Source organism: Lonchura striata, chromosome 9 (genome assembly GCF_050655825.1).
Source record: "Lonchura striata isolate lonStrDom1 chromosome 9, ASM5065582v1, whole genome shotgun sequence".
Taxonomy (NCBI): Eukaryota; Metazoa; Chordata; class Aves; order Passeriformes; family Estrildidae; genus Lonchura; species Lonchura striata.
Window position 1 is genome coordinate 22,178,343 of NC_140711.1, and position 14,843 is coordinate 22,193,185.

Below are 14,843 nucleotides of genomic sequence, written 5' to 3' on the forward strand. Positions count from 1 at the left end.
CTGGCTGGGGTGAAGAGGAAGAAAGCCACAGGTGAACCCCTAGGTCTGACCTTGGCATTTGGGCACCAAGGGGCTGTTTCACGGGCTGCCACTCAGCTCGGACACTCCCGGTGCTGCGGAGCAAAGAGGTCAGCGAAGGGGACCAGGCCATACTGTGTTCGGCAGCTGGGCCCAAAAATTTCGTACGCATGGACAAAACACAAGTGCTCAGCGGATGCCCTCACGGATACCCTGTCCATTCCCTGTCCAGTGTGACCCCGCAGTGTCACGCGTGTGCCCCGTGCGCGGGTCCGGCCGGGCCCCCGCGGCCCCTCAGGGGAGGGAGGCGGCGCGCGGCCGCTGCTGCCCCCTGGCGGCCGCTGCCGCCCCCTGGCGGCCGCTGCTGCCCCCTGGCGGCCGCTGCTGCCCCCTGGCGGCCGCTGCTGCCCCCTGGCGGCCGCTGCCGCCCCGACCATTTGCCGCCGGGCCGCGCGCGCGGCTCCAAAATGGCCGATGGCGAGGGGCCCGGAGAGCCTGGGCCGGGGGCGATGCCACACGGCACACAAAGCCCACAGCTCGCCACCCGAAGCGACCCCACACACCACTGGTTTAGTTCTAGCCACAGGGGAATGGCCTTTGGCAAGGCTCCATGTTAGGAAGCTAGGGAGAACGGAGCAGAGGCTCGGCAGGGCAGGGAAGGTCCCAGTGCTGGGCATGAGGGCAGAACAGTCCGACAGCACTGGCACGGGCCAACGCCAGGGCACCATCCTTGAGCAGGGCAGGGGCAGATGACACTAAGGGACCCCGTGCCCAGGAAGGCTCAGCTACATGGCCCCACTTTCTGTGCCTGTTTCCTGCACCCATCAGTCTGGGAAAACCATGTACTCCAACAGCTGCCACTGCAGCCAGAAAAACCAGCCAGTGACCACTGCCACAGGACCGGCCAGGACTGACGCTCTTCATCTCCAGGCTGGTTGGTGCCTGACCTTGTGTGAGAAAGGACAGCAGGAGGCCTGAGTTTGGCTACAAACAAGAAGCCACTTAGCCCAAACTCCTGTTTATGTATTTGCTTCACACCTGGGGGCAAGAGACAATGTGGAATAAAGCACAAGAGAAAATACCTGTAGGAGTCAGCAACTGAACTGCAGTGCCTTAGTACAAGATCTGATTTACTTTGTTTAAAAAGAAAGTAGAAAAGCAATTGGCTAGCAAGCACCACCACACCATCTTCAGTTAAAAAAAAACAACACAAAAGGTTGTGGTTACAGAGCTTACCTTGGCCATCCATAATCTTTTCCCCTACTTCCTGCTAACACAGCACACATTAACACTGCTGGGAGCTGACACAGGCTGGAGCAGAGCAGGACAGAAGCTGCTGCTGTGATACCAGTGACCTTAACCCAAAAGAGGGAAGGCTCCAGACAGCCTGTTTCTCACAGCCTGCTTAATTTAGTGGCACAGAAGTAACACGAACCAGTTTAGGTCCTTTAATCTGTCCAAGACAGGGTGCTAAAGCACAAATGATAAAACATTCTGCATTTTTACAGCAAAAATGCTACAGAAGTTTATAGGAAAAAAATTTTTTTTGTACATGGGTAAAACATTATAAATTCAAGACAACTCACAGACAAGGGGTAAATTCCCACATCTATCACTCTGTTTTAAGAAGTTCATTTGAACAGGCAAGCAGTCAAAATGGCTTGCTCTCTCTTCCTTGAAATGAAAATGTTATCTTCCAAGTGGCTCACAGTACTGCTGCGCTTCTTGGAATGTCCTCCGAAGGCTCCGCCAAGATCAAAGGAGAATAAAAACCCCCGGAGTCCTTTCAGATAGTCTTGGAGAGCAGGAAAAGGGAAAGGAAAGGGGAAGTTTATTCAAACTTGATCTTCTTCCCTTGCGGCTTGTGATCTCCACCTCCTCCTCTGCCTCCTCGGAAGCCACCTCCTCTACCTAAAAAGGGAATTATTGCAAAAAAGCAGAGTTACCACTATAGTATTTTATGTATATGTACACACACACACACATGAATATATTGCAGTGGTATATCTATAGCACTGCCCTTCCCGACCCATCCTAGCACAGGACAGAATGGTCTCTGGTAGCTCTACACCATGACCCCAAGAATGGCTCTGGATTAATTTTGGAGCACACCCCCTCTGAACCTATTCCTCTTACCTCCAAATCCACCTCTGCCACCACCTCTGCCACCAAATCCACCTCTTCCTCCTCGGCCACCTCCTCTGCCACCACGACCACCAAATCCACCGCCACGCTGAAAGTCACCCTTTGGCTTGGCAAAATCAAGGGTCACTTTGTTTCCATCTATCTCTCCATCTTCCATGGCTTCTTTAGCTGCTTTGGCATCTTCTGCAGAGCTGAAGTCCACAAACCCAAACCTAGGGAGGGAACAGGTTGCAAGAGCGACAGTCAGTCACATTTCGTGAACTGCAGCACCACCTACAGGTTCCTGACAGAAATCCTTTTGGAACCCAACACCAGCACTTCTGCATCCCACAGATGTGTTACTTGTAGGACAGCAGTGGCTAATCACAATCGACGGAGCCCCACTGTGAATTTGCCAGCACTGTACAGTTAATTTTCTTCTCGTGCGAATCCATCAGCTGCCATGGAGATTTGTTGGCAGGAAGGAGCTCATTGAGAAGAGGTGAGAAGCGAGCATGTGCTGCCCTCCACCAGAGGACCCAAAGCTGTGTGCTCTCTGCTCCCACCCCTATTTACCAGTTTCAAAGAACCACCTACGAGTGCGAGAAACACCCTGCATTGCAGAGGTCAGCTAAAGCGAGGTTCTCTGTAGCACCTGAACCTAGCCCAGGTGATGTTTAACCCACCCTTTAGATGATCCAGTGTCTCTGTCTGTGACTATTCTGGCGCTTATTGATCCTTCAAATGATTCTCTTAACGTCTCCTCTGTGGTGTCCTCAGAAAGGCCTCTGACAAACAATGTTTTGCTCTGCTCTGTGAAAAGGAAGCACATACAGAAGTTATTCAGCCTGAGCAAAGAAACCCTCAGCTTCATAACATCACATCCAACTTGCATTATCAGCTTCCAGAACAACTCTGAAGGATAAAGGGGTTGTTTTCAAGGAACAGCTCAAGCACCTGAAGTCCATGGAAACTTTTTCAGGACTGCAGTTAGAGCCTAACATCAAAGGATTTCCATCAGCCAACCTGATACTGCCAAATTAAATTTGCTCAACTTCCTTTTTAAAAATAGATGCTTGCACCTTATCAACAATAATAATAACTAATAGTGCAGACACTGCTGGATCAGCACTTGACTATCTAGAGGAATTTGACAACAGTTTCATCAGCATTTCAGATAATCAGTCATCATATCCAGCACACTTGCTTATGTTTTTGGTTTGGTTTTTTTTTTAAGCAGCCCCAGATTTGCCTGGATGGTGCCTTCCTGCCACAGCTGGAGATCTAACATGAAACACTTACGATTGAATCCTCCTCCTCCTCGTGCGTTTGTGTTTCCTTTCTGCCATGATGGTGAACTGAATTCCAGTCTGATTGTTCTGCCTTCAATCTCTGTGTTGTTCAAGGAATTCAGTGCTTCTCTGGCATCCTCAGCTGTGGCAAAATCTACAAATGCATACCTATGTGGAGAGGAAGATTCCAGTCAGCCTGGGAACAAGGGATACCCGGAGGCAAGTCAGTTCAATGCCAGCCTGGGTGTCAAGTGAAAGGCACAACCTACCCTTTAGGCCTGCCCTGGTTGTTCTGTGGCACCTTGATGGAAGAAGCTTTCTTAAACACTTCTTGGAGAGTCTCTTCTGTAGCAGCATATGAGAGGTTGTTGACAATTAGGGTGCTCGACTCTCCTATGGGGAAAAGTCAGTGCTGTTAAAGTGCAGGCTTTAAGAGGAGAGAGCAGCTCTAGTCCTCTAGTAACCAGATTGTGCCAAGAGGTAAGAATACTTGCTGCCCGTTCCTCGCCTCAAGGTGAGGCACAAAGCCAAATCCAACCCTGTTTTAATCACGAAGACCAGTTACCCCTTGTCTGACACATGCAGTAGAGATATTAAGTGCATAGGATGCAGAGCACAAGTCAGGCAAAAGGTCTGGTATCTTAATTTTCTTGCAGTACTTTAAATTGCCATACCCTCAGGAACTTCTGAAGCAAGTAGAAATTAATCCTGAATGTCATCTGTATGCATGTTATCAGTATGGAAAGTACCTTTCTGATTTTCTTGCTGGCTCTTTTCACCAGTGAAGTCAATGACCACAGCACGACCCTCAATTTCTGTGCCCTGCTTCTCCTCCAGAGCTTTGTCTGCCTCAGCTTCTGTTTTAAATTCAACGTAGGCCATCCTACACCACAGAAAAGAATGTAAGCAAACACCTCCTTCCAGAAACAACAAAGTTTTGTGAATGAGGGGGGGGAAATATGTGAAAGAAAAATGCTGCAAAAAGTAGGACAACTAATGCAGCAGGTTCCCTAAGGTAGCTAAATGACACGTTAAGCTTATCAGAATATGCCAAGAGCTAAAAGAACAGCAAACACAAAACATTCTCTCAGCTACATACCCTTTGCTGTTCCCATCCTTGTTCATCACTATCCGGACTTCCACTGCATTTTCAAACACCTCCCTGATGTCATCCTCAGTTATGCGGTATGGCAGGTTCTTCAGAAACAGCGTTCTGGCATCTCTCTCTGCAAAGACAAGTTACTTTCAGGTTACCAGCTAAAAATCCCTCCTCATCTACAATGCCAATTCAGTATGACTTAGCAAGTTGATCCAGCAGAAATTAACAGCAAGCATTCACATTTTCAGAAGCTACAAAAGCAACTGTAACAAAAGTAAATGAAAATACTGTACTTCTCTTAAGGGCATCAAGTTCGAAAACCAGGTCCTTGCATTTCAGAAAGAAACACATTTCTTCCTCAGCCCTCCCAGTAAGCACCATTTCTTGAGATCACGTGTGCAGCAGATGCTCCAGTCTGAACTTGTATATCTGTATGTAAGCATTTTAGAAATTCTTAATTGTGTCGTACCTTTCTTGTTTTCTTTTATAGTTTCCTTGCTCTTTGCTTTTTCCAGTTTGACCTCCACACCCATTAACTTCTTTCCATTCATCTGGAGAGCTTTATCCAATTCCTCAGCAGATGAGAAGTCCACATAGCCGAACCGCCTGAAAGAACAGCATCCTTGAGGTCTCAGCTGATCCATCTCTAGCAGCAGACACCACAAACAGAAACCTAACACCAGAGAGGTCCTGGCTGGTCAAGTTCCAGGCAAAGTTAAACCCTCATCTCTACCAAGAGACCATCTCAGCATCTTGAGGGGAACCACCAGCAGCAGCACAATTTGGACCCCCCGAAAAAATTAGTACCAAATAAAAGAAATGAGCAGCAAAATTCTACTGATGAACTCACCTGGTAGCACCGATTCTGACATCTAAAACTTCAATATTCTTCTTCCCAAAGAATTCTCTGAGGCCAGTCTTCAGCTCCTCAAAGTCTTTGGTGGAGACCAAATTTCCAACAAATACAGTGAAAGCTGATGTGGGCCCTTTAAATGAAAAGATAATAAACTGGGATTTTTTAAAGCAGCTTTTATAACTGGGAGCCAGAATCCACACAGCTTTAGCACATCAGGTTTTGCTCAAAAGTGACATCATATTTCAGTATTAAGTCCCTTATAATCATCATTTGTGCTGGGAAACCCCACCCCTGACATCCTGGACCTTCAGTTACGCTCCTCATGCAACAGAATTCAATCACAATCCATTAAACAAGCATCATATGAGGATCCCACACCACTTACCATCTGTTTTCTTTTTCTTGGGCTCTGGTGCACTTTTATTGGCCATTTCTTTCTTCCTCTTTCCAGGTGCTTCCTTGACAACAGGTTCTGTGCCAGAAAACAGAACAACACTGTAAAATACAGAACTTTTCCTGAATTGCATCAATACAGGAACATTAATCCTTACACTATTCATACACAAGATCTTCTCCTGTTACTCAGAAGCTGCTCCTCAGTACAAAAGGCCACTGTAGCACATTTCTGCTTAGGCACCATATCTGTTATTAAAGAGTCTCAAAGCCACTTAAACTTACTTTCATCTTCACTTTCCTCTTCGGCATCCTCTTCATCCTCCTCCTCTTCATCATCATCCTCATCATCATCCTCATCTTCCTCATCTTCAGATTCTGCTGCCTTGGCTTTCACTGGTGCAGCCTTGGCTGGAGTGGGTTTTTTCACTGGAACAGGGGCTGTGTCCATGGCTTCATCTTCAGACTCTGAAACAAGATGAGCACGGTATTCAGACAGTTCCACATTAAGCATATTTTGAAACTAAGAAAACAAAATACTGTTAAGCAAGATGTTTCTCATGCCTCCTGAAATTTGTATGTTTCCAGGAAAATTGTCTCTCTGCCTTGTGTTTTACTGCATTAAAAAAAAACCCAAAACCTGTTCACCAACAGTAAGAAGTTTTACTGACAAAAGGGAAATTAACATCCTTTCAGCAACATGGACAACAGCAACCAGCTAAAACCAGCCGAGCACACACTGCATCAATCCCATTATCCTTTAAGTAACCTCCCTCCTCCAGGTCCCTGAAAGTGTTTAATAATAAACATCTTATACCATCTTCTTCATCATCCTCTTCATCATCATCTTCATCCTCATCCTCCTCAGAATCCTGCTTTGCTGGCACAGCTGCAGGCTTTTTGGCTGGTACTGCTGCAGGCTTTTTGGCTGCAGGCTTCACAGGCATTGGTGGCTCCTCTTCCTCATCTGCACCAACAGTACAAGTCTTTACTACTAAAGTTCAGTGGTATAGGTAAAAAGTGCTTCGTGCTTCCCAAAATTTTACGCAAAAGTTCAGGAAAGAGCAATCAAGAAACTAGGAGATGTTTTACAGGCCGTGTGTAAGGCAGCTGCAGCCCAAGCTCTCCTCCAAACTTCACCCATTGCCCACCTCTCCTTCATAACCCCTCATTAATCAATGAACTCCCCCAAGTATTAATCACACAAATGCTTCCAATTCCAAAGGGACTCATATTTAATGACTTGATTGAACCAGCTTTAGTCAATGCCTATTTCAAAAGTAACTTACCCGAATCTTCTTCATCCTCCTCATCATCATCTTCGTCATCTTCATCATCTTCTTCACTCTCCTGCTTCTTGGCATTCTTTCCATTTTTTGCTCCTTTGGTTAGGACAGCAGCCTTTTTAGGAGTTGGAGTAACAGCCTTTTTCGGCTGTGGAGTAGCCACAACCTTCTTTGCAGGTGTAATTGCCTTTTTTGCAGGAGTAGCAACTTTTTTTGCAGGAGTTGCAGCCTTCTTGGCTGGGGTAACAGCAACTTTTTGTGGTTTCTTCTGGGGGATCATCTGAAAGACACATTAGTGTAAGATTCATGCTGGCCTGTTTAACCTACCATTACTTCACTATCAAACATACAGCAACTGAAATCTACAGAGTATTCTTCTGACAGGTTCTGTAAATTTACCTTAAATGCCCACTCAGATGAATAAAGGTCAAACACAGCTTTTTCATGCTTTCAGAAGCCTACTTATGGAACATCAAAGCACCTCTAAACTCCCTGGTCCTGAACAAAGACCAATTGTGTCTATTAGCATTCTATACCTTGGAATTTTTACACTTGCACATAAACCACATGTGGACAAATGTTATACTGCTGATTACTAGAGTAATTAGGTACCCACATGCTTATCAGCTTTAGTATGGCTTTAAAACACCAGAAGCACTTCCAAAAGCTTGGAAACACAGTAGCTGAGCTATTTTTCCCCATAATGCTTTATTCTTACAAAATCCACTTTATTCTTTAGCCACAATTTATAGAGAAACACCGACTATTGATTAAATGCCTGTTACAGTGTAACCCACAACCCTCACGACACTTCTGTGTAACACGTGCGTCCTTTTGCCTCCCCCCTCTAGATCAATCACCTCTTCTCCGCTGCTTTCGTCTAGATCAGAGGACTCCTCTTCTTCACTTTCCTCGAACTTTTTCGGGGGAGGAGCCATTTTTTTCTGTTTCATCTGATTCTTCGGGGTCTGCAAGAGAGCGGGAGCAGCACGTTCAGGTGCCGTGCTCACCCGGGTCGCTTGCGGGCGCCGCTCGCTCCGGCGGGGCGATTGTCCCCAGCACGTGGCCGCCCCGCGGTGCCGGGGCCGCGCCCGCCGGTGCGCGGGGCCTTCCCGGGAGCTCCGCGCGCCCCCACGTGCTCGCTGTCCGCGCGCCCCACGTGGCCGCACTGTGACGTAGCCCCGCCCCCCCCCCACCCCGCGCGCGCCCGCACGCGGGGCCCACCCGCGTCCCGCACACACGCGCGCGGATCCCCCGCCCCGCCGCCCGCTCCCCTCCCGCCGCCGCCGCACGGAGCAGAGCGGGACAATTGGGGCTTGAATCCACTGCCTCCGGGCCCGCGGCCCCTCCCCTCGCCGCCATCTTCACGGCTCGGGAGAACAGGCCGGGTGCCGCCGCGCGGCCCGAGCGGACGGCGGCGAGAAGGCGGCCCGGCTTCCTCCCCGATACGCCGCCATCCGCACCCTCCCGCCCCATCATGGCGGCGTTCGACCGCTTCCCGCCCGGCGGCTGCGCTCCGCCACTCCCTCACCTTGGTGATCTTCACCATGATGGCGGCGGTGCCTGGCGGCGCAGGGGCGGCGGCCGAGTTGTGTCGGGAGCGGAGCGGGCGCGTCCGGCGGGGCGGCGGCGCGGCGGGGATCGGGCCGCGGGCGAGTAGCGGGAGCGGCGGGGACGCGCGGGCGGCCGGGCCGGGCACTGACACGAAAGAGCGAGCGCGCGCCCCTTCCGCCCCCTTTGCTAGCCCCGCGCCACGCCCCGCCCCCACCGCCCCCGCTCCGACCAATCGCCGCGCGCGCCCCGCCACCCGGCCAATCGCGGCCCCCGCCCCTCGAGCCGCCGGGCCAATCGCCGGCGCTCTGCGATCGGCCAACCGCAGGGCGCGTTACAGCCGCGGGGCCGAGCGCGGGGGGGACGCACCGCCCGCCCGGGAGGCCGCGGGACGGCGGCGGCGCGGCGCATGCGCGGGGCCGGGCGGCCTGGCCGGGCCCAGGGGCCGCACGTGGCGGCCGCGGCGCCGTGCCGGGCCCGGGCGGGGCTCCGGGGCTCCGGGGCTCCGGGAGACGCCGCCGTGCCCGGCGCTCACGGCAGCCCCGACCGCCCCGGCGGCAGCTCGGCGTGCCGCTCTGCCCGAACACGCTTTTGCCTCCCGCTTTGGGGCTGTCTCTGCCCCAGCGCTATCTCTGCCACCCACTTCTGCCTGGCCCCGCATCCCCTCCCCGACCCTCGGGAAGCACAAAGCACCCGTGGGCAGCTGAAGGAGCTTCCGTAGGAGCCGGTCAGTGTGCTGCTGCTGCTGTCGAGGTTGTGGTTGCACTCTGCAGCTGCCAGCCTTCACTCCTTCAGCTGGGAGAAAAGGCTCAAAATGAAAGAAAAAAATAAGCCTGTGCTTGCCTGATGGATGCTTTTGAATGCAGTCACTGCAAGAAGACACCACCTTTCTCCCTGTGGAATTTTTCCCCGGTGGCTGTAAATTGGGGGTAGAAATGACCCCAGGGCAGACCCGGTACCCCTGCTTCACTTGTCACTCTGCTGGCCGGGCTGGGTGCTGCCTTGCCCCTACCTGACACAGAGTGGCCTCCATTGCTGGGCTTTCCCTACTGCATTACCTCCCCTACCCTTCAAACTGGGCATCCAGCCAGCTCCTGGGGGCTCCTGACTCAAGCATGGGTGACTGTAGCAGCTTGCTCATCCATGGCCTACTTGAGATAAGCACCTGACTTGGGGAACATGAGATCCTAGTGAGCCCCGGAATAAAAATGCAGACTCTCAATGAGTGCCATCCTGCATGGCCCTGGTGCCTTTGAGGGGGCACCCCAAAGATTGTTCAGTGAGGCAATATACCCAGCTCTTAGGCTGTCCTATGCCTCTTTCTCTGCTGGGTAAGAAGAGGCAGTTTCCAGGCAAGCTGAGCTAAGGGCAGCTGCTCACTGAGAGGTGATGGGATCAATCAGCCTCTCCAGGAGTAATCCAAGCCTGTGCAGAGCCTGCCACCATCAGCCAGTATGGGGAGGGAAGGAGCTGGAACAGAGTGGGATACTGCCTGTGTCCCAGTCCTGGTCACACACATGCAGGCAGATGGGGATCCCAGCTGGCAAAACCCTTGTGTAGGGCAGCTGGACCCTGCCTGTGAAATAGCAATGTCTGGCTCATGTCCCACTGTGTGCTGCAGGAGCTGTCCCCAAGTGGGGTCACTGCATGGGGAAAGCAGTGACACAAGACTAAGTGTGGCCCAAGGGGATGCAAAGTGATGGAATGAAAGACAGAGAGACCTGAAAGTGATTTTTAACTGTCTGAAGCAAGAGCTGATTGCACTCTCCTCACCACGCATGTGGTGCAACAAAACCATGTACCATGACTGCCTGAACAGCTCTGCTGCCTGTGCTGGGGCTGGCCTTGCTGGTTTGTCATGAGAAAGGTACAACTGTTGCTTTAGCCAGGGGCAGTTTTGGCAGCTGGGACACTGCATGTGGCCAATACCAGTGCCAGCAGTGGGATCTGCAAAGAGCTGGGCTGGCAGCTGGCTAGTCTTGGTTCCCAACACTGGCAGGGGAGTTCTCAGTATGGCCTGTGTTCAGTCCCATTCCCCAGCAGTGTGTTGGAAGGTTGTCCTTGCCTCTGGTATCTGTGAGGCTGCAGTAGAGCCCAGTGTTTGGGGAAGGAGCACAGCACTCCGTGCAGAGGAGTGAGAACCAGCACTGGCCATGAGGCTGTGCTAATCCATGCTCTGTGTCAGTCCATGCACTGTGCTAATCCATGTTCTGTGCCAATCCATGCTCCATATCAATCCATGCTCTGTGCTAATCCATGCTCTGTGTCAGTCCATGCACTGTGCTAATTCATGCTCTGTGTCAGTCCATGCATTGTGCTAATCCATGTTCCATGTCAATCCATGCTCCACATAAATCCATGCTCCATATCAATCCATGCACTGTGCTAATCCATGCTCCATGTCAATCCATGCACTGTTATCCATGCACCATTGAGCAGGTCTGGATATGGCCCAACCCTGCCAGCTGCTCTTATGGCCAAAAAGGGCACAGGACATTGCAGATGCCAGTGTTAGGCTGGGTTCTTCCCTGTATCCCATGTGTGGCCAGGATTTTTCAGCCCTAGCACTGGGCAGGATGATGCCGGAGTGGAGCAAGGCCAGCCTTGGGACACACCATATTGCAGGGCTGTCCCTGCTGTGGCTCAGCACAGCCCAGCTCCTCTGCAGGCAGCTCCAGGAATTTCAAATGCCGAGGGAAGTCTCACAGAGAAGCATCAGTGAGAAGGGTAATTTGGCCAAAAGAGCAGGTTTGACAGCTCTATTTGTGCAGTAAATACACTTTAGGTCATTTTATGGCTGTCTCTTGTTGTAGCATGTGTGTGGCTGGGGAGCGCTGCTATAATTCCACAGTTAAAGGGAATTTAGCTGGTTCAGTGGAGACCCCAGGAGGGGTTTGCCGTGGATTCTCAGTTTCTGGCATAGCAGACGCTCACCCTGTGCTTTTCCCTACCCGGCTGCGGCTCCCAGGGCCTGGAGGGGGGAACAGCGCTGCGAGGCAAACGCGGCCACCCAAAAGCCAGGCAAACTGGGTGGCCAGCTCGAGGGGAATCCCAGCTGAGGTGAGTGAGGGAGCGCTCCCAAACGCCCCGTTCAGGCTGTGGCCGCCGCGGGTTTCCACTAGATGGTGGCAGAAGGCTGCGTGTCCCGGCTCCCCCGAACCCTGCTGGGCGCACCTGAGCGGCGCATCCCGCCCTGCCTCCTTCGTGCCTCCCAGGACGCATTTGGTACTCGCCGGGTAGCAGCAGCACCAAGTGCATTCGGGAGAGGAAAAGTTTTACCTGTTGGTGGTGCAGGCTTCTGCTGCCAAAAAAAAATTGTCAGGGATCTCCAGCAAACATCCAGTGGGTGCTCAGAGAAGGGGAAACGAGCTAGAAGAGCAATGAAATGTGTCCCTGAGCACCTCAACCTGACATCACCTGCTGTGTGGTCTGAGCAGTGATCTGATGTGTACAGCATGGCAAAGGTGGCAGAAAAAAAATCAAACAAATAAAACCCCACCAAAAACCACTATTAAAGCAAATTTACTAATCCTAGGTCTAGGTGCTGCTCAAAACCTCTTGAACCCCATGCTGCAAATCCTTTTCTCCTCTTGGTGCCCACCTCACCCCGTCATGGTGCTCCTATGCCAGCAGGTACCACAGCTGATGGATGGTGACCCAGCAGCACCAGGCACTCAGGGGTTGTCCTCTCTCTTCCCAACTGCACAGTTCCCCAGGCCCTGATTAATGCAGGACAGAAAATTAGATGGGACTGTGTGGTAGTCTAATTAAGTTTTTTCTTCATTATCCCCCTGTCTGTGCCAAGAGGAGAGTCCTCAAGGATGATGAGCATGAAGTGGGTGCAGAGCTTGCTGTGACAAATGGCACTTAATTCAAGTAGTCACAGACAAGTGCACATCCTCTGCCTTGAAATGGGCAGCTTGGGACACACTAGCCTGCAGGAATGAAAGTCAGCAGTGTCTGGCAGAGTATGGGATTTCTTCTCTGAGAAGTATCCTTTCTTGAGGAGGGATGCTGCAGGAATTGGCAAGGGACCCTGGAGACAGGCATACCCATTGTCACTCTGGCAGATGCTGGGTGTTAACCCAGCACATCCCTGTAGCATTTCCTGGGGTTCATGGACAAGGAAACCTACAGGTGACTCCCACAGAGAGTTTTGTACATGCAAATTTAGTCTCCACATGCCCTCCAAGTATTCCTTGTAGGGATAATTTCTGGTACACTGCAGAAAAGAAGGGGATTTTTATTTCCAGAAGGAGCCAATTCCCCTAAGATTTCCCTTGTGGCAGGCCAATTCCTCTCCCCAACACGCCTTGCCTGGAGCTGGCAGCAGGATCTTGTGGTGTGCCTGTGAGCCCCCAGCAAGCCCACACAGCCACCCAGAGCCTCCCAGCCAGGTGGACTCTCCTCTGGATCTGCTCAGCAAGAGAACAAGTGCAGCCCTGGAAAAAAGGATGCGTGAGAAAAAAGTGGGACCAGAAGAGGACTTGCAGTAGGTGTGAGATAAAGAAGAAAAACCAGGATTGGGAGATGTGGAGCAATTTGGGTGGTGAGAGGAGACCTTGGGAGCACCCTTCTCTCTCCACTGGAGTAAAGGAAATCCAAGTGGACAAGTCAGTGAGATGGGAATAGGCAGGCATGTTGAAACAATGCATACAAATCCTTTATAACCCAGGGGAAGTCAATCTGGAGCAAAGCTACAGGTGATCCCAGTTCAGCAATGCCAGGCCAGCAGCCAGAGCATGTCACAGTTCCATGCAACTGCACATTTTCCTGCACTGCCCTGCAGTATTTGGGAAGGCTTTCCAGGACCTTTGTGGAGACAGCCCAGAGGAGGAAGCTGCTCTTTGCATGGGCATTTTTGTGCATCCTATTCATCTCCCAGAGCTGGGGCAATAGGGAATAGAATCCAGACAAGCACTGGGTCTCCAGGGATGACATTCAAGTAAAACATCTGCACATTGTTGTGGCTCAGCACATCTTCCCCTTGGTACAGCCCCACGGAGCAGTGACCTGAGGCTTTGTCTCAGTTTGTTCCCATTTTACCTGCTGGAAGCTCCTACTGCTCCTGGGCCTGTGTTGGGCTATTTCCATTTCATGGCAGCTCCCGGGCACAAGGCCAGTGGAAGGCAGACGCTCTGCCTGGAACAAACCCAAACCAGAGGATTTTTCTTTTTTTCTCCCTTCTCAATTAAAAAAAAAAATCTTTGTTGAGTTCAAACTGGAAAAGCAGGAGTCTCTCTTCACTCCCCTTACAAGGTCAGCAGTTTATCCCCATATGGACCATTCACTTAAAATTGAACTCAATGATCCTTGTGGGTCCTTTCTGACTCAGAAGATTCTGTGATATCAGTTTATTTTTGTGTTTGTATCTGAGTGAGGGGGTGAGCTCATCCCTGCTTGGGAGCCACATGCACCCATCACTCAGCAAAGGCAGTGGGCAGCAGGACATGGTGAACCTGGGGCTGCCCCGTGTGCTCACCTCTAGCACCAGAACAGACTCAACACCAGGGAGAGCAGAGCCACACACACACAAACACACACATGTCCCCAGTATAACATATCCCAGCCTCTGCCAGGGAGCAAGAGCCAAAAGTGCTCTAGGAAACAGGCATCAGTGCCAGTGGGAATTGCTGGTTGGCTTCTGAAGCTCAGTGGGAAATGTTCTATCGTTCCCCCTGAGAGTTCCTTGTCCTGTGCTCTCCCAGCTAAAGTTGCCCACTGAGTCCATCCATGCAGTTTGCAAAGCCCCTGTCCCAGCTGGTTGCTGTGAAGGAGCAGCCACCCCAAGGGCTCTCATGGTTGCATGGTCCAGCCGTGGGCTGAGCTTTTTGGAAAGGGTTTCCTTGCATTTGACTGTGCCTGCAGAGCTGAAGTGACCTGAGCAGGTGTCAAGGCGTACAGAGCACCTGTGAGCCTGGGAGAGGTCAGAGCTTGGGAGCTGGGGAGATGGAGCCCACACAGATTTCACCATCCATCTGCCCCTCTGCAGCAAGCTCCATCAAAAGGAGGTCAAAAGTAAGAGCTGAAAGTGCTTTTCCAGCCCAGACCACTCTCAGACTGTTTGTGCCTCATCCCAGCAGCACACTGGGGTGTTTCACTTACCAAATCTCACCACAGAAATTCCCACTTGCAGGATGAGAGATGAAACCATTGCTTTGAAACTTCCTACGACCGTAGTTAAAAATAAGACTTGGAGCAATAATTTCCCTGCTGTTGGTGCC

General features: G+C 51.4%; 1 protein-coding gene and 2 non-coding genes across 3 annotated transcripts; all 3 read right to left on the reverse strand.

Annotated features, from left to right (window-relative positions):
• Positions 1 to 1,130: 1,130 nt before the first annotated feature.
• NUCLEOLIN (nucleolin multifunctional protein) lies at positions 1,131 to 8,825 on the reverse strand. The gene is made up of 15 exons (XM_021544359.4): positions 8,600 to 8,825; positions 7,929 to 8,036; positions 7,072 to 7,348; positions 6,600 to 6,749; positions 6,068 to 6,250; positions 5,775 to 5,861; positions 5,384 to 5,519; positions 5,003 to 5,139; positions 4,534 to 4,660; positions 4,184 to 4,317; positions 3,704 to 3,827; positions 3,445 to 3,602; positions 2,829 to 2,955; positions 2,155 to 2,375; positions 1,131 to 1,929 (listed from the first exon to the last, which is right to left on the reverse strand). Exons 1-15 carry the CDS (start codon positions 8,615 to 8,617, stop codon positions 1,850 to 1,852), a joined length of 2,067 nt encoding a protein of 688 aa, XP_021400034.3. The 5' UTR covers positions 8,618 to 8,825; the 3' UTR covers positions 1,131 to 1,849.
• LOC116183991 (small nucleolar RNA SNORD20) lies at positions 3,263 to 3,339 on the reverse strand. The gene has a single exon (XR_004148708.1). It is a non-coding gene; the product is annotated as a small nucleolar RNA SNORD20 (small nucleolar RNA).
• Positions 5,597 to 5,666, reverse strand: LOC116183990 (small nucleolar RNA SNORD82). Its single transcript, XR_004148707.1, has one exon. It is a non-coding gene; the product is annotated as a small nucleolar RNA SNORD82 (small nucleolar RNA).
• Positions 8,826 to 14,843: the final 6,018 nt, after the last annotated feature.

Excerpts from the sequence above, each read along its gene's own strand:
- NUCLEOLIN (XM_021544359.4), bottom strand. Across the intron at positions 4,661-5,002 it reads TATAAAAGAAAACAAGAAAG|AGAGAGATGCCAGAACGCTG; the intron begins GTACGACACAAT and ends TTGTCTTTGCAG. Across the intron at positions 3,603-3,703 it reads AACCAGGGCAGGCCTAAAGG|GTATGCATTTGTAGATTTTG; the intron begins GTAGGTTGTGCC and ends CTCTCCACATAG.